General features: G+C 34.3%; 2 protein-coding genes across 2 annotated transcripts; one reads left to right on the top strand and one right to left on the bottom strand.

Annotated features, from left to right (window-relative positions):
• The first annotated feature begins 7,246 nt into the window (after positions 1-7,246).
• Positions 7,247-17,668, top strand: LOC114258120 (mitochondrial pyruvate carrier 4). Its single transcript, XM_028197988.2, has 5 exons — positions 7,247-7,441; positions 8,620-8,718; positions 8,927-8,979; positions 16,418-16,491; positions 17,316-17,668. The coding sequence occupies exons 1-5, from the start codon at positions 7,387-7,389 to the stop codon at positions 17,359-17,361; spliced, it is 327 nt and encodes a 108-aa protein (XP_028053789.1). The 5' UTR covers positions 7,247-7,386; the 3' UTR covers positions 17,362-17,668.
• Positions 17,669-18,703: 1,035 nt separating this feature from the next.
• On the bottom strand, positions 18,704-24,475 carry LOC114258119 (golgin family A protein). The gene is made up of 3 exons (XM_028197987.2): positions 23,861-24,475; positions 20,144-20,302; positions 18,704-19,269 (listed from the first exon to the last, which is right to left on the bottom strand). The coding sequence occupies exons 1-3, from the start codon at positions 24,227-24,229 to the stop codon at positions 19,120-19,122; spliced, it is 678 nt and encodes a 225-aa protein (XP_028053788.2). The 5' UTR covers positions 24,230-24,475; the 3' UTR covers positions 18,704-19,119.
• Positions 24,476-24,903: the final 428 nt, after the last annotated feature.

Genomic DNA, 24,903 nt, shown 5'->3' with positions numbered 1-24,903 from the left:
AGGGTCAAGTCATATATGTGTTGGTCCACTTATGTTCTTCATTTTTGTTGAGAACTCTAGAGAGTGAGTTAAAGAGAGAAGAAGATGAAGAGCTAGGGATTGCAAAAGAATCAAGGGGCAAACCTTAGATTTGAGTTAAGGTATGTTAATTTACTTACAATCTTTGTCATGAAATCAAGAAGAAATTAGGAATTTGAGCTAGGGTTTTGAGTTGTATGGTGGCTTGAGTTAAAGGCATGAAATTGAACCCTAATCTCTCCATCTTTGTTTGATTTAAGTTCACTCTTGTGATTGACCCATGAAACAAACCCTAGATGATTCATGAAAACAAGATTTGTTGGAAGATTATTCATAGATTTATGTATTTTGAACTTGTATGTTATGAAATCTTGAATTTATGAAAAGATGAGACTTTGATTTTGAACTCTAAGCGAGATTGATGTGTTTGAGTTGTGATTACATTTGTATAAGGTTAGTATTTCATGTTTTAAAGGAAGATTACATAAGATCTTGGCTTGAAATTGGGCTTGAAAACTCAAATTTTGATGAATTTTCAGACTATCTGATTTTGCCCAAACCGCACAAGCAGCCACAAGCTCCGCACGAGTGGAATATGAACAAAAACAAGAAATTGCATTCTGCTTAAACCATTGCTTGAGCGGCCAAGGCCACCGCTCGAGCGGTCAAAGTGGGCGTGCGTGTGACCAGCCCTGTTTCAATTTATACTTGGTAACTTCAAATAAGTATATCTCACTCATTTGGACTCCGTTTTAAGTGATTCTTAAGCCTAAATTCAATCCATAGAAGTCTAGTTTCTAATGGTGGTGGTCTTGCATCCAAATTCTAAATACACAAATAGATATGCTCAAATTAGTGTAGGCTGCTTATTTTCTTTTAATTATTTCATGCCATTTCCTACCCTAACTTAGTTTCCTTTCACTTCTTGCTTTTTTCCTTAAACCTTAAATATGTAAACTTGATATTTTCAATGAAAAACATATGGAATTGTTGTAGGAATTATGTAAACACTTGAGAGAAATTAAAGAATGGGGAACGATTGAATACATATGTAACGAATAAATCAATTGAGTGAATTGAATGCAATGTGTCTTGAAATGTTATGCTTGGTTATGTTTCTACAGGCTGAGTCGTTAAGGAGTATCATCCAACCAAGCACTATGAGTAATAATATCATACATATATATTCTTTATTGTGTATCTCGAACCATGAATGGTAATTGGTGCCGACATTGCGATTTGATTGAAATGAGAAACTTCATTAATATTATATCACATGTGCTATATGATTGGGCCTAAAGCTGCTTGCTATATGATTAGGCCCGAGGTTGCTTGTTATATGATTGGGTCCGAGGCCGCTTGTTATATGATTGGGCCTAAGGTCGCTGGTTATATGATTAGGCCCGAGGCCGCTTGTTATATGATTGGGCTTGAGGCCGCTTGTTATATGATTGGGCCCGAGGCCGCTTGATATATGATTGGCCCGAGGCCGCTTGTTATATGCTTGGGCCTAAAGCCGTTTGGTTTATATGATTATGGATATTGTGAGAACCTTATGATCATTTACTTACACTGCTTTATTGTATTATTACTCATTGAGCTTCGCTCACCCAATTTTATGTATGCACATGTAGGTGATAAGCAGCATGGAGCACACCTCTAGAGTCAGCTTCAGGAGCCTTTTTGTGACCCAATCGAGTGATGCCTCTGAGAAGGAGTTTTGTCTTGACTCATACCACACTTTGACCTTATTATGTTTTTGCTTTCATGGTCTTGGGTTATAAATACTATGTACAATTTTCCTATGGCTCTTATATTTTTGATGGGCATGTATATGTATTATTGTGTTACGTGGTTAACTCTATGATTTTGCTCATGATTGGCACAACTCAATGGACTTCTCATTATTATATGCTTTCGTTTATGGCCATATTGGCATAAATATTCTATATGATCGTTTGAGGCTTTCGGTAATCTACGGATTACTGGCTAGTTATGACCCAAACTTTTAGGGGCGGGTTCGAGTCATGACAAATGATTTAGTAACCAAAAACAAAAACAAAAAAAAAAAAAAAACAAAAAAAAGGAAAGAAAGAAAGAAAGAAAGAAAGAAATACACTTTTGGCGACTAAACTATTAGTAGCCAAAGCAGAAAATATTATAACTTCGGCGACTAAAATTTTAGGAGCTAAATAATTTAAGTTTTGGCGACACAAAATATTAGTCGCTGAAAAAGCTTTTGGCGACTAAATTATTAGTAGCCAAAAGAGCAAATATTATACTTTAGGTGACTAAACTATTAATAGCTAAACAATTTAAGTTTTGGCGACAAAATATATTAGTCGCTGAAAATATCATGTTAAATTTAATTGAAATCTTTTGGCGGCTAAACTATTAGTCGCCAATCGTCTGCTTTTAGTAACTAAATCTTTTTTAGTCACCAATTACTTTCCGTGACAATCTTTCAACAACAAAGCTGGCGATTAAAAAAATTAGTCGGTAAAAGGTTTTGGCAATAAAAATTTGACTTTTGGTGACTAAATATTTAGTCGCCAAAAGTATCTTTTATTGTAGTGTAAGTAAGGATAAATGAATACTCATGTCATTTAAGAATGCCTTGAGTATTACATCGACGATGATCTGGTGGCTGGCCGACAACAGTTTGACGGTGATTTAGTGATAGTAGAATAAAAATTTTCAATAAAAATTCTTTCAAAATAATATTTTATTTTTTTCACCAAACAATTTTACTAATCACGTTTTTATCTTCATGGAAACTTTAATTTAAAATCAAATATCATGGGTGTGTTTGGTTTGTGTTTATAGAGTAGTTTTTGAGATAAAAAGTATGAAAACTTGTTTGGTTTGCCTTTTTTCAAAAATGGTTTTGAAAAATTATTTTAGGGAGAGAGTTTTAAAAAAAGTGATTGATTTGATGGTATGAGAGAGTGTGTGATTTTTGAAAGTAGGTAACCAAACAAAATTTTGAAATTTTTTTTGAAAAAATTTATTTGGTTTGATTACTCTTAAAAATTAATTTGTAAAAAATTTTTCTTAAATATTTTTCTGAAAAACAAACCAAACAAGCGCCATATCTTCATAGAAATAGACTCATCATCAATTATTATTTTTTATTTAATTATTATCATTTTTTATTCTTCCAAAATTCGTAGCCAAACTTTAGCATCTTTTTTCGAGTTCAAAATAAATATATGTATATATATATATAAATAAAAAAAAACACTATAGTTTGACAATTATTGCTGTCACCCCAAGCCAGGACTCAAAGACATGACCACACTTATCACGTGGCCTTATTTTTCTAAAACGAAGACGTTTGGTAATTTTGAATTTTAGTTAAAAAGTTAAAAAGTTAAAAAATTATTATAAATTGTTATATTATTTTATTTTATTTTTGTATTTAAAAAAAAATCAAAAACTTTTTACAATTATTATTATTTTTGAGAGAAATTCTACTATACGCATCCCTTACTATATGCACTCTTAAATTATATAATTTTTTTTTTAGTTATGACCAATTTTTTTATTTTTATTTTTATTTTAAGTTATAACTATGAAATCTTTGGTTTTACATCATGTGTTGTTTGGTTATAATTTTTTTTTTATGACTAAAAAAGTATGAAATTATGTCATTTTTTCCCCTTAGTTATAAGGTGCATATGATACACACTTTTTGAGGAATGTGTACTACAGTCTTTCCATAGGTTTTTTTTTTTTGAGCATTTATTCATAAATACTTTTTCACCTACTTATATTCCACTTAGTCTAAATTATTTTCTTTTGTTCTAATAAGTCCTATGAGTGACATAGTTATCAAAATATTCATAATAATAATATGGTGAAATTCATATTATTGTTCACATTGACAATGTGAGTGTTTTATGATGTGACCATTTATACTGTCAATATGAATATTCACATGTCAATAAGGACATTCACATTGTCAAATATAAATGTTCACACCACAAAATTATTAAGGGTTCAAAAAATATTTGTAAGGGTGAAATTGTTCATAAAATGTCTTAAATATGAGAATTAGAATTTGGTGAATCAAATGTTCAAATAATAGAACTTACTAGAATATAAGAATATGTTATGGACTAATTTGGGTATAAGTACTTAAAGAGAATTTTCTGTTAAATTTTCCTTTTTTTTTAAAAAAAAAGCTCTAATGAATTAAAAGAATTATTATTATTATTATTATTATTATTATTAATTGTTAGGTAGGTCTTGATGAATTTGAAGAGTTAAAAAAAAAAGAAAGAGAATTTTTTTAAGGTCCGTACTATTAAAATTTTATAGGATAAAAGATATATAATATTTTCATAATAGTTGGGGTTTTTCAACATTTTTCCAAAGAAATTTTGATACAGAGAAATTTCAAACAAAAATTTCTCTGTGTTTTGAAATTTCTTTGGCTTGTTCAATTTCTCTAATTTTCTCTATATTTTGAAATTTTCTTTAGCATTTGAAATTTTTTTGATCACATTAAACTCCTAGATTTGTGTGTAATAGCTAGAGAAATTTGTAAAAATAAAATTTCTCTCGCATGTTGATTTTCTCTATAATTTCTCTGACATTAAGATATCTTATTGAGATATGAAATTTCTCTAAAATTTCTCTTGTACCTGTTGATTTTCACTGGGATAAATTTCTTTATGTAATGGTCAAAAAAATTTGATTTTCTTCTCCTTGTCATGTTAATTTTCTCTGGCCAAATCACACATTCCCTCTTGTGTTTTTCTCAGGCCAAATTAACTCGAAACCAATAAACAAGAATGATTCTAAAAAAGGAGTCAGAATTGGAGTTTCACACAACACAACCCCATTGTGACATGAAGATGAAGAAATGGTTGTAGTAAAATGAATACAATAATAATAATAATAATAATAATAAAGTAGAAGTGGGAAAGAAAGAAAAAACACACAGAAATGAAGGAAAGAAAGGGAGAGGAGAGATTAAAATTATGTGCAATCCTACCATTTCATGACAGCGGAAAAGGGTTTAAAGATTGAAGAAGAAGAAGATGAAGTCCTCTTCTTGTTGTTGTTGTGGTGGGTCCCAAGAGAAAGTAGGTATCGAAATTTGATGAAGATCTGGCCGGTAAATGATGAGCTTTTGGAATTGAGAAGAAGGGAATGATGGTGGTAATCAAAGTGAAGACTCCATCTGTGCGTCTTCTTTTTCTTCTCAAATTCAATAGGTGGTCGTAGGAAAGGTAGTGAGAGCGAACGCAGTTGTAGAAGTAGAAGGACTCGGCGCCGGTGTGGATGCAGCTGCAGAGGATGTAGCAGATGAGCTCGGAGGTGATGGTGGAGGAAGAAATTCACATCTTGTTTAGGGTTGACTCCATGTAGATGTTGTGGCGGACAATGTTGGAGATATGGTGGATTGTTGCGAAGTAGAGAGAGAGAAAGTAGAGGATCGACTAAGAGCATCTCCAACCACATTCTCTTCTTAAGAGGATGAAAATAATATTTTTTATTCAAAAAGTAAATATAGAGGAGGCCACTATTCATTCAAACTCCAACCACAAATCTTCATTTTCTTCATTCAAACTCCAATCAAAAAGTAATTTTTGTTCATTAATAAATATTTAATTTTAAAATTTTTGTAAAATATATTTAATATTATACTCATTTTAAAGGTATGATTTTATATTTTTTATTGATGTCAATTTTATAAAAATTAAATTTACAAATTAAAAGTTATTTTGAATATAATAAGAAATGTAGAGTGAATAGTATTTTAGAGGCTCCTTCATTTTGTTCATCCTCCCTTCATATTTGAAGGATCAATCCATCTTCCTTCATTTGGGAGGAAGAAATAAAGGATGGGTTGGAGCTCAAAATTAGAAAGGATCCTTCATATTTGAAGTTTTGAAGGATGGGTTGGAGATGCTCTAAGGAGAGAGAAAATAGAGAATGAGAAAGTGGGTATGGATGTGGGTGTGAGCGACCTGAGGTTACAAAAAAAAAATAAAAATAAAAATAAAAATAAATAAATAAATAATTGTGAATTTTTTTCATTATCAAAAGTTAGATAGAGATGTTAAATTAATTATTCTAAAAAAAAAGTATATTAAAAAAATTCACTAAAAATTTAAAACATTAAGAAGTTAATTTTTTATTTTTAGTGAATATTTTTAAAATTATTTTAAATTAAACAAATTTAAAAGTACATTTTTTTAACATAAATTAAAAAATATTTCACTAAAAATAAAGAAGTTCAGTAAAAAAAAAGACTTCGTTTAGAAAGTGGGTTGACTTTTGACTATTTTAATTTGGGGCAAAAAAACCTTATTTGGTTGAATTTCTTTTAATTTTTTTGACTTTTATAAATAAAAATAAAATAATTATATTTTAAATATAATATAATATTTTATTTTATTAATTTATTTTATTTTATTTTAACTATTTTAACCTAATAACCTCATAAACGAGGGCAACAAATACCTGCTTTTAGCTGTCTCTCTAACATTGACTGGCTAAGCGGCTCAATTCATTCACGATGCTCAGGAGGCATATTCTAATTAGAAAATTCAGACCCTTAAACATATATTAAAACTTCTATAAAATGTCATAGGTGTGGGACTTACTTCACAGACCCTAAAACATCTATTAAATTTTTTATAAAATGTCAGGTACAGGTGTAGGACTTACTTTACGTGAATTTTATGTGAATCTCACATTTATTTGAGATATTTAATAAAAAAATTAATAAATCTTTTAAATTTTTTAACATTGTTCATTTTAATTAGTTTTTATTTTTATAAGTTGGAATAAATTCAAATCTTTATCAGCCACCAACTACAACAATAAAATAAATGATAAATTACACGAATCTCTCTCAATTTTTTTTTTTTAAAAAAATAAATTTTATTATAAATATATTAATTTTTTCAAAATATTTTTGAGAATGTCCTTTTTTTTTTTTATAAATACAGTCAAAGTGAGTTTACAAATAATATGAAAATATGTATTTTAATTATTATTTTTCCACGCAGATGAACAAATTTATAATAAAAAAGGTTTAAGCATTATCTAAATTAAAAATTTAGCAAAATATAATTATGTTAAATTTATATAATTTTAATTTAGACCAAGTTTGGGAAGTCTCAAATAATTCATATTTTTATCTTTTTATGTTTTTTTCATCACATCATACAAAAAATACACTTATTTAGGTCATTCCAAACAACTCCTTACTTTAAAATAAATAAACACAAAATATTAAATAAAAGCCACCCATAATAATTCGACACTGGCCTTTTTAAGCGGTCAGAGGGAGGGAGAGTGGAGATTTTTTTTTAAAAAAAAAAAATTGATCAGCAAGAGAGAGATTTCATGGCGACTTCGAAGCTTCAAGCGCTGTGGAACCACCCTGCAGGCCCTAAAACCAGTGAGTTTTTTTTTTTTTTTTTTTTTTCGTCCCGGAAGACTCATTTCTAAGATTCTCTCGATTTTTTTAATTAAATAAATTTTTATGCACAACAATTAGATCTAATTTATTCGTCATATAGATTCGTGTGCGTGTTCGGAGACTCTAATTAGTTATTACTATCGATTCTTGCAGATTAGATCGAGAGTTTAATGAATGATTCTTGATCTCCAACCCAATTAAAAGCAAGTTTTTTTTTTTTTTTTAAGTGCTGGAACATATTGATTTTGGGGATTGGTTTGTTGGAGTGTTCTTCAGATGATTATTACTTAAAAACTTGGGCCTTTATTTATTTGATAAGTAAAAAGTTAGGAAAATTCTAAACATACATAAAATTCATACAAAAAACAATGATGTGGGGTTGCCAGTATCGTAAATAAATCCATCTTCAATGTGTTTTTGTTTTTAAGTGCTGGAACATATTGATTTTGGGGATTGGTTTGTTGGAGTGTTCTTCAGATGATTATTACTTAAAAACTTGGGCCTTTATTTATTTGATAAGTAAAAAGTTAGGAAGGTCTAATTGAAGGGTACTTCAAAAATGCGCGAACATTGAAAACAAACGGATGGATGTATGGGAAGTTGAAGGAAGGTCTAATTGAGGAGAATGGTTTGTTGTAGGCAACGGCAGTTAATGGACTGGTTATGAGAATTATAAGCTAAAAGGTAGCTGAAAGCAATGTTGGTTGTGGTTGTAAGAAGAGATATAACAAATAATGTATAGATGAATAGAAGGGTACTTCGATTGATGAGAACAGAGCTAAGGATTTCTATATTTGACCAAAATAGTTTGGTGATGGTTTTTTTAGTTGACCCAAATGATTAGGTAATGATTTATTGAGTTTAATGGAGGATATAATGGATTAGTTGACTGCATGGAGCACAAATTTTGTAATGAAATGAACATAGGGACTTGAGTTGACTTAAACTCGGATCACCTACTTCAGACCACCCAGGGAAGCCTTATATAAAGGCCTTGTTTAGAAATGAATTCAACTTGTTAATTGCTTAAGATTGTTGTGCAACTTTAACTTCTTGTTTTTCAATCTGTTTTGTGTTATAATTTATCAATGGTTCATATATACGTTTCTTGTTGTCAGTTATTAATTTATGCATCTATAACTCTTCTATTGCTGCAGTTCACTTTTGGGCACCAACTTTTAAGTGGGGCATCAGCATCGCCAATATTGCTGACTTTGCTAAACCACCAGATAAACTTTCTTATCCACAACAAATTGGTATGAAACATTGATGATTTTGCAAATGCATTACATTATTTCTTCATGCATGCACACCTGAGGCTTCCACCCACAACACACATGCACATGCACGTGTAAGCAATTTTAATTTTCATAATTCTCGTACTAGTTGTAGCATACAGTCCTTTTCTTCCTACTTTAGTAATGAAGTTGTTTTTTTTTCTTCTCTCTGTCATGTGGTGTACAGCGGTCACAGCCACTGGAGTTATCTGGTCACGATACAGCACTGTAATCACCCCGGTAAGTTTGATGATTGACAAAGTACTCCAGTTTTGGAGTCAAGAAATTTTTTGATCTAATGCCTTTGTCATATGGGGAGAGGCTTTCTTTTGTAGTGTAGAATTAAATACATATTACATAATTGTGTGGCTTCCTTTTTGTATTTCCATCCTTGGCACTTCATAGTTCATAAGTTTATTTACTCCATTTTTGGTGATTATGTTTTTCATGATGTTTTTATGTCAAGATCACTCAATTATATATTGGACATGTTTGATTTGTTAGCTGTAAAATACTTTTAAAGACAATTATATCTCTGATTGCATTATTAAGATGATTCATGTGCTATGCTTTAATTTAGGAGTTAAAATCTTAGTTTTTCTTCTCTTTTGAGAAGAATGAATAGTTAATTTCACGAAAGATTTTTTGTTTTTGTTTTTGTCCAGTCATGATTTAGTTTTGTGGACAAATCAGCTGACCTTTATCTAAATTTCCTCTTTCTTATTTGCTGTAACTTGCAGTGCCTAAAACTTATCTAAATGATTAAAACTGATTAATTTGCCTCCATTTTCTCCACTCCCCCTCTCTAAACTGCTTTCTGAAACACTTCTCATCTTTAGTTCTTTTTCTATATCATTCACTGGTTTAGAAGTTTCCAGCCAGGTATGGACAAATATACAAGATATGTATTAAAGTGTCAAGCACATGGAGTCATGTGTGAATGGCTGCATTTGACTCTTTCCTCTCAATTGATCTTTTTCATATTCTGGAAGAAGAGCTCATCCACTTTTTTGGAAAAATAATAGGCACATCAGATCATGGTAGGTAGGTTAGAGAGTGGGTAAATATATGAAGAAAATTACAGTTGATCCTAAACCCCTAAATGAGAAAAATATGCATGTCTAAAAGTACAGGCTAGTGTCTGATGTCCGGGATTGCTTATGTACTGTCAAGCTCATCACATTGGTTGAATTCTTCCCTTGAGCTATGTAAAAATTGATGTATTATTGATTTTTATTGATATCTATTACAATGATTCATGATTCCTATATATAGAAGAGGCTGAGTGTGTAGTAGGTAAGGAGTAGGTGAAGTGGAGGTGGTAGTGGTGTAGTGGGTTAGGTTTAGTGGAGTAGGTTTAAGTGGGTGAAGTAGGTGGAGAGTAGGTGGATTTTAACAGCCCCCGCAAACTCAAGGGGGATAGGAACTAACCAACTTGAGTTTGGAGAGAGTAACAAAACAAGAAAATACATAAAAATAAAAGAGGATAAGAGACACTGTATGGTCGTGTCAGACCATTGGTGAAGACACTGGATGGTGGTGTCATAACGTTGTAGAGGACATTGTATGGGGGTGTCATAACCATGTAGAGGACACTGTATGGTGGTGTCATAACGGTGTAGAGGACACTGGATGGCGGTGTTAGACCGATGTAGAAGACAGTTTATGGGGTCATGTCGGATCGTTGTAGCAGACACTGTGTGGTCGTGTCAGACCGATGTAAAAGACAGTTTATGGGGTCATGTTGGACCGATGTAGAAGACAGTTTACGGGGTCATGTCGGACCGTTGTAACAGACACTGTTGTGACAGTTGTTGTGACAGTTTACGGAGTCTTGCTGGACCCTTGTAGAAACTAACCGGAATCAATGTCGGGACAGTTTACAGAGTCTTGTCGGACCTTTTGAAGGAGCGAACCGGAATCAATGTCGGGACAGTTTACTGAGTCTTGTCGGACCCTTGAAGGAGCTAACCGGAATCAATGTCGGGACAGTTTACAGAGTCTTGTCGGACCCATGAAGGAGCTAACCGGAATCAATGTCGGGACAGTTTACAGAGTCTTGTCGGACCCCTAAAAAGTCGCACCCTCAAAAGGTGTGCCCAATCTTTCAAAAGGCGTGCCCAATCCATAAAAAGGCGTGCCAGATATGATGGCGAGGCACGTGAGTGCCTTGGCTGGCGCGCCCGTTTGTCGTCTGGCGTCAAGTGGTGCGCAATACGCGTGGCTGCCTCGGCTATTTAACCAAGACGGAGGCTGAGGCTGAGGCAGAAGCTGAGACAGAAAAACTGAGAGAAACCTCTGAAAAATCTTCGTTTTGCTGAGAGAGAAACTCTGTAATACGCTGTAACACTCTGTTGCCCAGAAAATGGCTTCGTCTTCCCGTGGGCTGCTCACTCTCTTTCCCGACCTCAATGAGTCGACAAGAGAGAGAACTGGTGCGGTGGCCAGTGAACCTCAACCAAACACCTCTGTGTTTGCTCCGTTGAACTTTCCGATGCGGTCGGTGGAGCAAAAAATGGCGGTGCAAACTGATATTGAGGCCAATCAGTATACTCTGAAGTCATGTGTGGAAACCATGACTGCGGTCACAAACTTGTCGCACCGGCTGCAGAGCAGAACAAATGAGGTGTAACAGTTAAACGCCCAACTGGCTCTGCTCCAACGCATGTATAAGGATGCGCGAGCAGAGATAAGTGTGCTAAAGGCAGAAAACAAGGAGCTGAAGCGGAAAGCTACCGTGATGTTTCGATTTGGAGGTCCGCCATATGCTGCAGTGGAGGAGCAGGGTGTAGTGATCGTGCCCAGTGGAGTGGGAAACACGGAGGCAACACCGTCAAGGGCCGCGCAGGACGGAGGCAAGAAGAAGAGACCGGCGGCAGAGTAGAGAAGAAAAATCCCGCCTGTGGATGGGGTTGTTTGGGTTTTGTTTGTTTTTTTGTTTTGTTTTTTTTGTTTGTTTTTTTTTTTTTTTTGTTTTGTTTTTTTTGTTTTGTTTTGGTGTAAAATGGTGATCGGGGTTGATCCCCGGCATGAAGAAATGACAAGTGTGTGGAATGTTTGTGGTGTTATTTGGTGTTGTTGTTTTGTGTAAGAATAAAAATAAAATAAAATAAAACAACGGATAAAGAAAATATTTGGGGATGGTTTTTTTTTTTTTTTTTTTTGTGGAATATAAAAAATAATAATAAGATAATAGAAAAAGGGTGATGCTCACTAACGAGTTGTAGAAGAAGGAAATATTGATGGAAAAAGAAAATAAAATAAAGTAGGGATAAGAAAAATATATTATAATAAAAAAAAAAATATAGATATATATATATATATATATTAAAATAAAAGAAAAGTGTGAAATAACGTGGGTGGTGGATGTGTGATAGATGAGAAAAAGAGCGTGGGTTCATATCCCACAGCTGTCACCAACACAAACCTGCAACAAGAAGAATCTTTTGTTGCTTTTCTTATGCATCTTTTGTCTACACACTCTGAGTCTCACTTTATGGCATAAGCCAGAGAGAATTGCAAATTTCCTCGCAAGCTGCAGAGATTCCATTCATATCTCTTCTTTAAAACTATGTCCAGCTGCCTCCAGACGAGAGACTAAACTTTTTACAGGATCGATTTAATTGGCCCGTTTTCAGGCTCTCCAAGCATCAGAACTAATGTAGCAGCAACCACTGCCCGCAGAACGCATTTAAAAGCCTGTACAGTCATCTCATGAATACAGAGAAACTGCCCATGTGATAACTTGTTTGAAAGCTTAACCTGGGAAGAGCTCCAGAGCTCCAAATGAGAAGGAGCGACAACGAGCAACAGGCGATCGGTGAGTTTGAGATAGATGATCCGCTTGGAAGAAGGACAGGGACCAGATTCGAGAGGGATGACCTCTGGCCATCCATATGCCATATACATCTTCGATTTGGGTGTATATGTATGGAGAGAGAGAGAGAGAGGGAAGTAGATCGGAGGGTCATTTGTCGATTGAGAGTATTCTTGTCTTCTCTTTTATCACTCTGGCTACTTTGGGCTCGATGGATCCAACCGATTTCTGGAGATCTGGAAGCAGAAAGAGACCTTCGGAGAAGCCGTGGGAGAACTCCTTTTGAACCTGTCATGCCTGGAGTCACTTTCTTAGAGTACGGCAATATTCAGGCGGCAGAAGAATTGATTCGGTGAAGAAGATTCTAGCGGACTAGGTTGAGGTCCGGCGGGCGGCTAAGGTGAGGTTGCCGCCCGCCGGGGAAGCGAAAATATTAGGTTCTAAACCTGCTCTGATACCATGTAAAAATTGATGTATTATTGATTTTTATTGATATCTATTACAATGATTCATGATTCCTATATATAGAAGAGGGTGAGTGTGTAGTAGGTAAGGAGTAGGTGAAGTGGAGGTGGTAGTGGTGTAGTGGGTTAGGTTTAGTGGAGTAGGTGAGGTGGTAGTGGTGTAGTGGGTTAGGTTTAGTGGAGTAGGTTTAAGTGGGTGAAGTAGGTGGAGAGTAGGTGGATTTTAACAAGCTATCAACTCTGATGTGGCGGTATTTTCAGTTTTCAAAAAATACTGATGTATCTTTTTCTTCTATTTTCGGTTTATATGATCCCTCTTCTCCTGTGCTACAACAGGCCCTTGCAGTTAAATTTGTAGTTCCTCCCTTAGTTTGCTTTTGAGCTAGAGGTTAAACAAATTCATAAATGTCCAAGGGAAGAGCAGTTTGCCGTTCATAGGTTGTCCCTACCAAAAAGAGGAGAAATATGGGAATTGTCCCTTTTTTCTTTTGTAAATATGATCCGAGAGGGAGAGAGAGAGATTCAAATTTTGTAAATTTTTTAGAAATGTACTCTAAATTAAAAGAGATTCATGGAAAATATAAAATTGATCTCTCTCATTAATGTGAGAAGTTATGTTTTTTTACTAGCAAATGTAAGCATCTTATTTTTGAACATTATATAAAATTAAAGGATCCAAGTGTCTAAATTGAGATATGGATATTGGATACATATCCCAAACCCTTTACTCTTGTCATATCTGGTGGGCACAAGTACATTGGGGCAAGTAGAAGAGTCCATGTAACACACACGTTTCTTCCTTCCTCAAAGAGTTCTAATGATGTCAATTTCCATCCAATATGATTGTCATGTGCAAAGCCCTAGAGGAATTTATATCTGGCCTTTCTCTTCAATGGCCGTTGACACGACAAGTTTCCAAGTACCTCTTATTCTTAAATTTTATTACCCCAGCAGTTTCTAGCCATAGCAGCCACTTGTCAACAAATCCATACGTTTGGTTTTGGAGCTTAATTAAATGTTTAAATCTGGTGGTATTTTTATTAGGTTTTCGATCATTGACTCTTCTCATATATTGGGGATGTACGGTAAGGGACTCCCTTCTGATCCAGCTGCAGTGCCAAGAAATCCCTTTTTCTCGGTGGCCAACATCAGTATTTCCATAGGATGTCAAAACCTCCAACAGATGGCTGCCTCCAGAGCTCCGAGTTCCTTCTTACGGTCCACCTCACTTATATTGATTCCCAAGAATCTCCACCAATCCCATGTCCTACTACTCTGACTTGGAGTGACCCAATTACCAATAGGAACCGAAATCCATTAGAACTTGCCTGGCAATTTCATTACTTGTCTAGTGGGAAATTTTAGAGTGAGCAATTATCTTTTATTGTCACTTATTTCTAAATTAGGTTTTCCATACTGAGGAATCTCAAGCACAGCTGTAGGTTCAAGAGGGGGAAAATTGCAAAACTTGATTTTCTCTCTTTGCTGAACATCAATAAAGTCTTTTACTGTGTGAACCACTTCATTTGCTCTACTTTGTGAAAGTGCTAGGAAGGTAGTTAGGGTTGGCAGCTAACGTTAATTTTCAATTCTCAGCTCTCAACCCTAATCCTTACGCCAAAGCATCCCCCCTAATATATTCATCCAAGCATGTAACCCTATTTGGCATTGCGAAAGGAGGAAATGTGCCAGTATTTTTCTCTCTTATTTTTATATTTTTTTCATATTTTTTCCTTATTAGCAAGGCAAGTGTCATTCTATTTTCTTGTGGTTGAATATCTATCGTCAATTCTCAACCTTAATCCTTAGGCCAAAGCACCCCTTCTAATATTCCTATCCAAGCATGTAACCCTTTTTGGGATTGAGAAAGGAGGACATGTCTGTTTGGATTGAGTGATTTGATGAGAAATTACATGAAATGAAAATAGAGAGAGCTTCTTTTTTTTTTTTTTTCTTCTTCTTCTTCTTCTTCTTCTTCTTCTTCTCATATTTGGTTATAAGTTAGCTGAGAAATGATAAGAAATAGAGAGAAAGAGAAGTCTCTTATTTTATAAGTTTCATTTCTCAGGAAAAGTGTGAGATTGATGATAAACAAATTGATTGGTCGTGTATTTTTCATAATACCAAGATTGCCTATTAAAATACAAAGGAAGAAAAAGATTTTCCACCCATATTCCTATATCACATACTTTGCTTTTTTTTTTTTTTCTCACTCAAACATGATAGTGAAAAAAATACAATCATTTCTTTCTTTTCTCACCTAGATGAGGGACCACAATTATTTTATTTTCTCACCCCATGATCCAGGTGGAGTGAAAATGTGCTAGTATTTCTCTCTCTCTCTCTCTCCCCCTTTTTTTTTTTTTTTTTTTTTTCTTTTACCTTGCTAATGAGGAAAGTGCTATTCTATTTTCTGATGGCTGAATATCTATCCTCATATGTGATGTATGCTTGTTAGGTAATCTTTGCAACTCAGTTCTGTCTATATAAATCTAAGAACAATAATGATATGTGCACATAAAAGTTTTTTTTTTTTGGGGATGGATAAACATAAAAAGTTAATGATGTATATTTTAGTGATTTGTAATGCACTTTTGGATTTCATCAATAAAACCTTTGTTTCGCTGATCTAAAAGTTAATGTGCATCCCAGATACATTGTAGGTGCAGTGGGGACCACACCCAAAATGAATTAGGCCCACACATTGATTTTTCTGTTCACATTTGTGTGGATTTTATCTGCGCAGGCAGCATTACTGATCTAAGAATGTTTTTCCCCTTGTACGGATACTAGATCTGTCTTACCCAAAAAGCTGAGAATGATGTACAAGTGTTGCTAATCTTTGATGCCTTCGACCAGTGTTGTCCACAGAAGAATTTCAATATCAACGCTTTCAATACTAATGCTCTGTTTGTTTCGGCAAAACATTTTTCAAAAAATATTTTTTGCATTTTTTGGCATTTGGTATGACAAAAAAACCCGCCATCACTAATACCACGACAAAAAAAGTTTTCTGCCAAAACAAATGGAGTGCAAATTTATAAAATGGTTGCTGGTTGCCCACCCACTGTCTACATGTGTGTTTTGAGGCTCATAAAGACAGTGATAAGTCTGTACCAGTTCATTTGTGTGGTTAGTCTTAGGGAATTTGGAGAAAAAATATGATCAAAACATTGTTTAACGACCTCATAGATAGATGAGCACCCCAGCATCAAGCAACCTTTGTAGTACCTTATAATCCCTGATGAGGAAGAAGTATAACATATTTCTTTCCTTTTCCTTTAATCTCTCCAGTACCTTAAGAATGATCCTCTCCCTTTATTTTACTTCAACGGCACTCTCTGATGAAGTTTTTGGATAATGCTGATCCTTTTATTATTTTTTATCATGGCTGCAGAAAAACTGGAATCTTTTTAGCGTCAACATTGCAATGGCAGGGACAGGCATCTACCAGCTTTCAAGGAAAATCCAGTAAGTTGGTTCAAAATCCAGGAAGTAAAGGAACATATGCTTTGCAACTCTTTCAGTCGATGTATAGTTTTGCACTTTCAGGCAATTTTGAAAGATAAGGGTAAAATATTTATATTGTTCCTAAACTATTTGTTCCATGTCATTTTGGTCAAGTTTCAATTTTGTCAATTTCATTCTTAAAGTATACAATGAGTCAAATTGATCCAATTTTAATGAATACTTATATAGTCCCTAAAGTATGAGTTCAATGTCACCTTGGTCCCCAAAGTTTTAAATTTGTCATGTTATTGATGAAGAAGATGAAAAATAGTCTTTATATTGGTTAGGGACAAAATTATAACTTTAGGGACCAAGGTGATACAAAATGCATACTTTAAGGATCACATGTCAGTTTTGTAGTTACTCTGTTAACGATTCAGATGACCGTCTGTAATTGGACAAATTTAACTAAAATTAGAGATTTTTGGGATGAAATTGAAACTTGAAGAACTAGGGTGACATGGAGTGCATACTTTTAATATCATTAGTGTAGTTTATCCAAAAAGAAAAGAAAAGAAATGGTTGTACAAATGTACGTAATAGGCATTTCTATCCACCTGATAGACAATAAGGTACACCCATTATCTTCTCCCTGGTAAAACCCCCGAGTTTTTGACTACACCAAGATATCGTCAAGGTGCTACTAATATTGTGTGTTAGGTTATATGATGGCCATTTGGTGGTTTATAGTTGATTGATATGCTTGCTGTGATTTTCGACATGCTCATTATTGTTATGGCCATTATCGACAATGTAATAATATTTAAACTATTCAACAATTTCAGGCATGATTACTTTTCCAAGGAAGAAGCTGTTGTTGCCAAGGAATGATGACGAAAAATCTCAAGGACTTGAAGTCTTTTTGGGACCATTTTGCCTTACTAAAATCAAGTTCTTGGTTCTATGTTTAGTTCTTGCCTTGTGTTTGGTGATTTTTTTATTTGTGTCATGATGGAATTCACAACTGTGGCTACTGAATTGCCAGTGTGCTATTATTAAAGCAGCAAATAATATTTTGACTCCACGGGACGTTTTATAATAGTTCTGTTGTTGAAATGCCTCTACTGAGATGCTGGGGACATTTATTGTACTTCTAGTTGTTCAAATGTCTATAAAAATGTCACTTTCTTTTCATCCATTTAGGCTGTGTTTGGAGGGTAGGAGTAGAGAGGCGAAATGGAAATCTCATTTCAAGTTTCCTTCATTCTATCATTTGTATGTATTCAGACATGGAATGTGATTTCGGACATTGATGAGTAAGCAATCAAGCAGGGTTGTAGACCTGACCTTTGGGATTATTTGCACAAAGTGGAACTCGAACCTTCATTCTCAATTTTGGCAGCCCAAGTTTTTTCCATTGCACCAAGCAATGCCCCTATGACAATATAACCAAACCTATACTGTACATAATTTCGAGTGGAAGACAAATGCATTCTTGTTTGAGTTAATTTCACTTTTATCTTCTAACTTTTTGCCCTACACCATCTTTAATAGAAGTTCCTAATTGAAGCTAATATGGTTTAACTCAAGATGGTTGTTGAAATCAGAAATCATTGAAGTCTAATTTGATGGCAAAAAATTATTTCAAAATTTGAACATCTTAACCAAATTACTCATTTTTTTTCCTTAAATTTTTTTTATTCTCTATTTTGCATTTTTGGTTGTATGATTTAGGTTGTCTACCATTTGGTTAAGTTTCTATCATTACTTTTTTTGACATACTGTCTCTAATTGGACCATCTAAACTGAAATTAAAACTTCAGAGATTAAATAGATGAAATTAATAGTTTAAAAATAAAATTAGAAAAAATGACAATAGTTCAAGAGATAAAAAGTAAAATTAACCCTTCTTGTTTCAAACTCATGGTCTAACCTACTGCAGCCATTTGGATTCTGAACTTGATACAGAAAGACACAAGGTGCTGACAAGTTTATGAACAAAGAATGAAAGCAACAGCTAAAATTTAAATCACATTTTGTAGGAAACATGATACACTCAAAAGGAAATTTTGAATCAACATATGATAAAAAGCTAGATAGGGTATGTTAATGGTGTATCACATGCTTGCATTAAAGTATCCAGATTGAGCATCTGTCTCACCTCTTGGCCAAGTTTGCCAACCCCAAAGTAAAAATAAACAATACAAAATTATGAATAACCAGAAAAACAGTATGCCCAAACCCCCTTAACAAACAGGGAGTTAATAAGCAGTTGAGAATTATCAAGCAATTTACACCAATGCAAAGTTCACAAATAAAAAAAGAAAAAATAAAACAACAACAAAGCATGTAAAATCCAGAAACAAATTTGTTTCATTCAATGGTAAACAATATTGATACTCTCTCAATACAAGAATTCTAATACAAATTGCGAATCAGCTCAGCAGGGGAGCATCAAATGAAGAATGAAGTTACATGCTTAAGCCGCTTGAATTCACCTTCTCCCTCTCTCTCTCTCTGAGGACTTGAGAAACCAGAAGGAAGACATCTGCATTTCTAAAACAGGCACAAATTGATAGGCCACTTCCTCTGCTCTCTCCTTTTAAGCCAAAATTTTCTTTAAAAAAACCATCCCATAATGTACCCGCACTAATTCACTCTTTCCAACTGGCCATTTTTACTTTGATTTGTCTTCACATTAGAATCAGGGTCACCATCGTGGGAATTCAAGCCCAAACTTAGATCCAAAGTGCTTTCATTCAGATCTTGCCTTACTAATGGAGTATCATCATCCAGAGCCTGACATGAAAGTACAATTCACAATTTCATAGAAGGCACACAAATTTAATGGATAGTGGATACATATCAACTTTAATGGATAGTGGTTAGTGGTTGTATGCTGGTTATCCAACCTACCCTTCCTTATCAAGCCAAAAAAATAAAATAAAATAAATAAAATAATAATTGCATTTTAATGGGAACAACTCAAAATAATTGTAATTTCATGGAGTAAGTCAGTTTGTGCCTGGTGCAAGTGAAAATTGTAGCATTTGACACAGCTCTCACTTGCAACCACTTGCGCCTCTATGAAAGTGCAGTTACTTGTAGTAAAATGCAATTTCCCCCCGTAAAAGGATGCATGTCAACTTCAAGGGGGTTTAGAAGTGATTAGAAAATAATGTGAGTCTATTTTGTTTCCCATGGAAATAACAATAATGCTAAGTGCACAAACATGTAACACATAAAAATACACATACATTGTACTGTGGTTGAAATTCATTTTGGATATAGTGTGGGCCACACTTCTTGTGGAAATAAAAGGGAGGGGGAAAAAGAAAAAGAAAACTATCATGCGACACCAAGGAAAGGGAGAAAGCCTGTTCTTTTTCAGAAAGTATAAAAATAATTGGAGATACAAAAAACGTATTGCACATTATGCAATACCATGGAAAGGGATACTAGCCATCAGTTCACTTTTAATTCCAAATCAAATTGATTGCCATTTTCTAAATAATTGCAAGAGTGCATCTCCTCTCCGCGCACAAAGGTTTTTTGTGCAAGTCAGTCAAAAGAAAAGATTTTTTTTCCTATGAGAATGGAAGAGACTCAACTACAAACTCAAATCAAGAACAATGAATAAAGGAATGAGGACAAAAACATTAAATTGAGTCACCTGACTTTCTTCCACAGGCACATCATTAATGTCAGGTTTTTCATCCAAACCATCATTCTTGGAAGTTGGCTCTGCCGCATTTGGATCAGTATCCCTTGGTTTAGCTTCATCATCAACCATCTCTTCGGCTTCATTTTTTTGTTCTTCTAGCACAGCAATCTGAATGTCAAGTTATCCAAGAAATCATCTATCAGCAAAGCACATAAAGGGAAAGGTCTGTCTTGGTCACATACTAAGAAAGTACCAAAGGAGAATAAAAATAGACCTTTTATAGTGTTGTGGTGACTCCTAAGTTATGTTACTATATGTATTGAAGCGAAATGAGGTATAATGAGTACGAGCCAGTATCATGATTTAATCAATTCAACTAGCAACTTATCCCATTGCATATTTAATACGCTATAACATGCACAAACAATTAGTCATAAATCCTTTCACATTATTTTGGTTATATGTCCAAAGTAGGAATTGATAACAAGCAACAGGAACGTGAAAGCATGAGCCTGAATAGCAGCAGAAGGATACCAACACATGTTCTTCTCAAATCCATCCTAGGTTTACTTTCTCACTCACTCTCCACTGCTGATTTGTACAGACTTTCAAATCATTAAAAAGCATCAAATTCCAAATTATTATTTGTCAAGACAAAAATGCCTATTGTACTCCCCCCCCCCAACCAAACAGTCCAACACATATATAATCCTGAAGAACATAACATGATTCAAATTGGCAACCTTAAATAATTTGAATGAAGCTTGATTGAGCTGGAAATGCAGCAAAGCAGATTTTAGAGAACTAGACAACCACAACCATATCACAGTAACACAAGCAAAAGTTTCCAACATTTTAAACAAAGTCTTCAACAAGAATTTTAAAACAACTAAAACTTGTTTTTTTTTTGCTGGTGCTCAAAGCAAGTAACTTGTAACACTGATTTCAGTGCCCACAACAGCAAAATGTGTAGGCATCCATGTCTTACACGCAGCTAAAATGCTGAATGAGGCTACATTGTTACTTAAAGCAATAGAAGCCTCATTTTATCCCTCCAAAAACTAGAAGTGGTGAAAAGAGTTATGAATTAACCCATCAAAATCCAAGAACAAACAGACCTGCAAAATCTATATGTTTGCAAATTTCTCATGTTCAATATTTGGAGAAGAAGTACCTTTATCAAGGAAGCATATTGTTAAAACATGCACTACTACATGCATCATGTGTGTTACATGCCCCCTCAACAGATTCTTGTCCTACAAGGGCTTCTGGGTGGGCTTCTGGGTAGATCACATAGTGACAGCTACACAATTAGATTGGTGCTGCTGGCAAACACTCAAGTCAGCCTCTTGCTAGTTTGCCAACAAATGGAATCAGGAATTCAGGATAAGCAAACCAGGTGCAAAACACACATCATAATTTATGACCATGTACTAATCTACAAACAACATGACCAATCTCCAAAACTACTTCCATGACGCTAGAATAACTTTTTCAGGTTCCTTCATGTAACCCCACCCCCCTCAACCCCAAATCACCAATCCAATGGGGAAATGCCAAGCCTGTTAGGTTTTCAACTCAATGTAAAGCAACAAACCATTAATTCCTAACATAAAGCAAATGTTCCCATTATTGAATAAATTCTTCACCATGGCCTTGTTTGGTTTCTTTTTCAGAAAAATTTTCCAGAATTTGTTTTTGAAAAAATTGACACTAATTTGATAAAAATAAATATTTTTAAAATTTAAAGTCTTAAAAAATTATATCTGGCCTCTCAAAAGATAAAATAATATAAAAATGAAAATTGTTTTTGATTTTTTTAAATTTCTTTCATCAAATTAATTTTTAAATTTTTAGAAAAAAATTCTGAAACAAGTTTCTGAAAACCAAACCAAACATAGCCTCTCCAACAGTCCAATTCCTATTTCAAATTTTCAATTACCAGTTCAAATCTCTGTCAAACATGATTTCCAACATAAAAAGAATAAGAAATCTCTTTTCTATTGGTGTTCAGAGACATATAAATTATAATTAAGCCATTCATTTTATAGATGAATAAAGAAGATATGCTATGAAGGAAGTAATTCTAGCCAATATGTGATAGAAATGTCATACACATGCCCAACCCTCAATATACCTTGACACACATGACAAACCAATTGTTCCATGTTCAAGTTTGCAACTTCAGGATATTGAAACAATTGGTCAGTAAACTACATTCCTCACCAATTGTATTTACAATCAGCAGCACCACTAGACACCCTTAGGCCACCACAAGTAGATTCAGAAGAGACAGAGTATACTGCCACCACTTGCTCTTATCTACTGCAATTTATTTAGTTATTTATTATTTATTGTTTTCTCCACTAGGACAACCTCAAGATTTAGGCCATAACTCCATCATCATTGCAAGGATGGTACAAGTATTTATCAGTAATAAACAAAACAATGCTCCTTTGAATTGTAACTATTCCAAATAAGCAAGCATACCGAGTTTTTCCTACTACAAAGAAAGAAAAAAAAAAAAACAAAAAAACTTGTAGTTACTTGCAACTTCACATTTCTCTCTACAAATATATCTATATTTTTTTTATTGGCAATATATAACAAATGAAATGAAGCAAAAGAAAGACAACACAAATGATTAAATGAAAAAATGACACCAGCAGCATGTACTTTTTTTTTTTTTGATTGGTACCAAAGTATCTGGATCAAAACCCGACTAATTCTCAGGGGTGCATATGCTTTCGGTAAGGAGTTTCTCGCAAGTGCACTACAGTTAATTCAATCGGTTTCCCCCAGTCTGATGGCCGCAAGAAATTGCTAACACTTAAGAAGTTTGATCCCTGAACCTTGGAGGGAACACAACCCCAAGACCTAAGACCTTGTTCTGGGCACCAGCAGCACGTACTTTGCATTGTCTCATGAAACGATATTACAAAATTTTGTATTTCATTACAAATAAATCCAATTGACTGAAGAAAGAAAAAAAGGCCCGGTGTATCTATTACTTAAGGGTGTGTTTGGTTGAGCGATCTGGCAAGGAATTTGGAAAGGGAAAGGAAAAAGATTGATGAAATGTAAATAAAATATACTTACATTTCACCTAGTTTCATCTACCTTTTCCCTTTTCTTTTTCAAATCCCTCCCCAAATCTCCCAACCAAACACAACCTAAAGCAATTCACTAACATTTATCCTACACCAGTGTCATTGTTTAATGGCGGTAACCTATATTACAGATCGATCATCATTCAAGGCAGAGCACATGAAAAGGTGGTTTACATAAATAGCTGAGCCTATGTGAGCGGAAAATTATTGAAACCAGACAAGTAATGGAGTAGAATACACTCCCAATCAAATATTAGAATGAGTGATTTGTTGCATTGATATGTATGATCTTTCTACTATACTTAAGAGCACAGTATACAAAAATTGTCTCAATTCCAACAATTTAAGGACTCCAAAACCACCATGTTCTTCTAGCAAAATCATCATCCCATCAACAATCCCAAAATTGTAAATTTAAAATAGCAAAAACCCTACACCACTGTTAAACATCAGATACCAATACCAATTCCCTACCTAAACAATGAATCCACAAACCCTAGAAACAAAAACCCATCTCCATATCCATTCACAAAATACATATACATGTGCACATTTACATTGAAATAAAAAAAATAAAAAAATAATCGACGATGAAACTGAGGAAATAGAAAAATACCGGAATGTATCTGAATTTTCGCCGAGGCGGTTCCTCCGCCGCACTGGCGGTGCTATCTACGGCGGCGGCGGCCTCCTCCTCCTTGGCGGAGCTCTTCTCGCCATTACCATTACTGTTACTGTTTTGGCTTGGAGTAATTGGGGTCCATTTATAGAGAAGAAGGTGAGAGCCGTTATTACCGTTAATACCGTTATGATTAGCAGTTTGAGATTGATGATGAAGATGATGATTCGAAGAAGCATTGTTGTTGGTCTGTGGTGATACGTGGACCCATTTCTTCTTCCACTTCCTCACCGGTCCGTTGAAAACTGTTGAAGTCGGACCGTACCGAGTCGAGGACCGGCCGAGTCGGGCCCCCACTCCCTCCATCACGCGGCGGCGAATCGGCGGCGAATTCCGATCCGTGAAAGAATGACAAAAGGGAGTTTTTTTTTTTTTTTTTTTTTTTTTTTTTTTTTCTCTCTCTCTAGAAGTTTTGTGGGTTTCTATGTTTGGTAAGGATTAGGTAGTACCGGTAGGGAATCTGGGGAAGATCAGGACCGTTGAAAACATGAACTGTTTTTGTAAGTCTGATAGCAGAGCTTTTTTTTCTTTTTCTTCTGAGATGATGGCTTTGTAATTATTCTTAGGCCAAGTTTAGTTATTCTAAATAAATACACACTTTTTATTTTTTTATTTTTTTCATCATCTCTCTATTTTTCTGCATATCTTTTTATAAAAAGACAAAAAATACACTTATTTAAATCATCCCAAATAACCCCTTACTATTTTTGGAGTTCTCTATCATTGCTATTACTTCAGACAATGAATTTGATAGTTTGTTGTGTGAAGAATTTTGTGGTTGTCAGTGATTGGTTTCATGGGGCATCATGGTATTCATCGGATAATTTTGGATTCAAGTAATTAGGTGTTTTTGGAAAGTGATTATAATTTACATCTATACAATCCACTTCTCTTTCCCACAAAAAATTTATTATACTCAGTTTTTAATCAAAAAATTAATTATAATTATCTTTTCAAAATAGTCCTTACTTTTTTTTTAC

The sequence above is a fragment of the Camellia sinensis genome, chromosome 9 (genome assembly GCF_055761805.1).
Source record: "Camellia sinensis isolate YWXY chromosome 9, ASM5576180v1, whole genome shotgun sequence".
NCBI classification, from domain to species: Eukaryota; Viridiplantae; Streptophyta; class Magnoliopsida; order Ericales; family Theaceae; genus Camellia; species Camellia sinensis.
The sequence above is the reverse complement of the archived record's forward strand: the minus strand, read 5'-3'. Positions and strand labels throughout refer to the sequence as shown.

Bases quoted from the DNA above. Each gene is read 5' to 3' on its own strand.
- LOC114258120 (XM_028197988.2), top strand. From the start codon at position 7,387: ATGGCGACTTCGAAGCTTCAAGCGCTGTGGAACCACCCTGCAGGCCCT. The intron at 7,442-8,619 runs GTGAGTTTTTTT...CTATTGCTGCAG, and splicing joins CCCTGCAGGCCCTAAAACCA to TTCACTTTTGGGCACCAACT. The intron at 8,980-16,417 runs GTAAGTTTGATG...TCATGGCTGCAG, and splicing joins ACAGCACTGTAATCACCCCG to AAAAACTGGAATCTTTTTAG.
- LOC114258119 (XM_028197987.2), bottom strand. From the start codon at position 24,229: ATGGAGGGAGTGGGGGCCCGACTCGGCCGGTCCTCGACTCGGTACGGT. The intron at 20,303-23,860 runs GTATTTTTCTAT...CTTGACATTCAG, and splicing joins GAAAATTCAGATACATTCCG to ATTGCTGTGCTAGAAGAACA. The intron at 19,270-20,143 runs GTGACTCAATTT...CTTTCATGTCAG, and splicing joins TGCCTGTGGAAGAAAGTCAG to GCTCTGGATGATGATACTCC.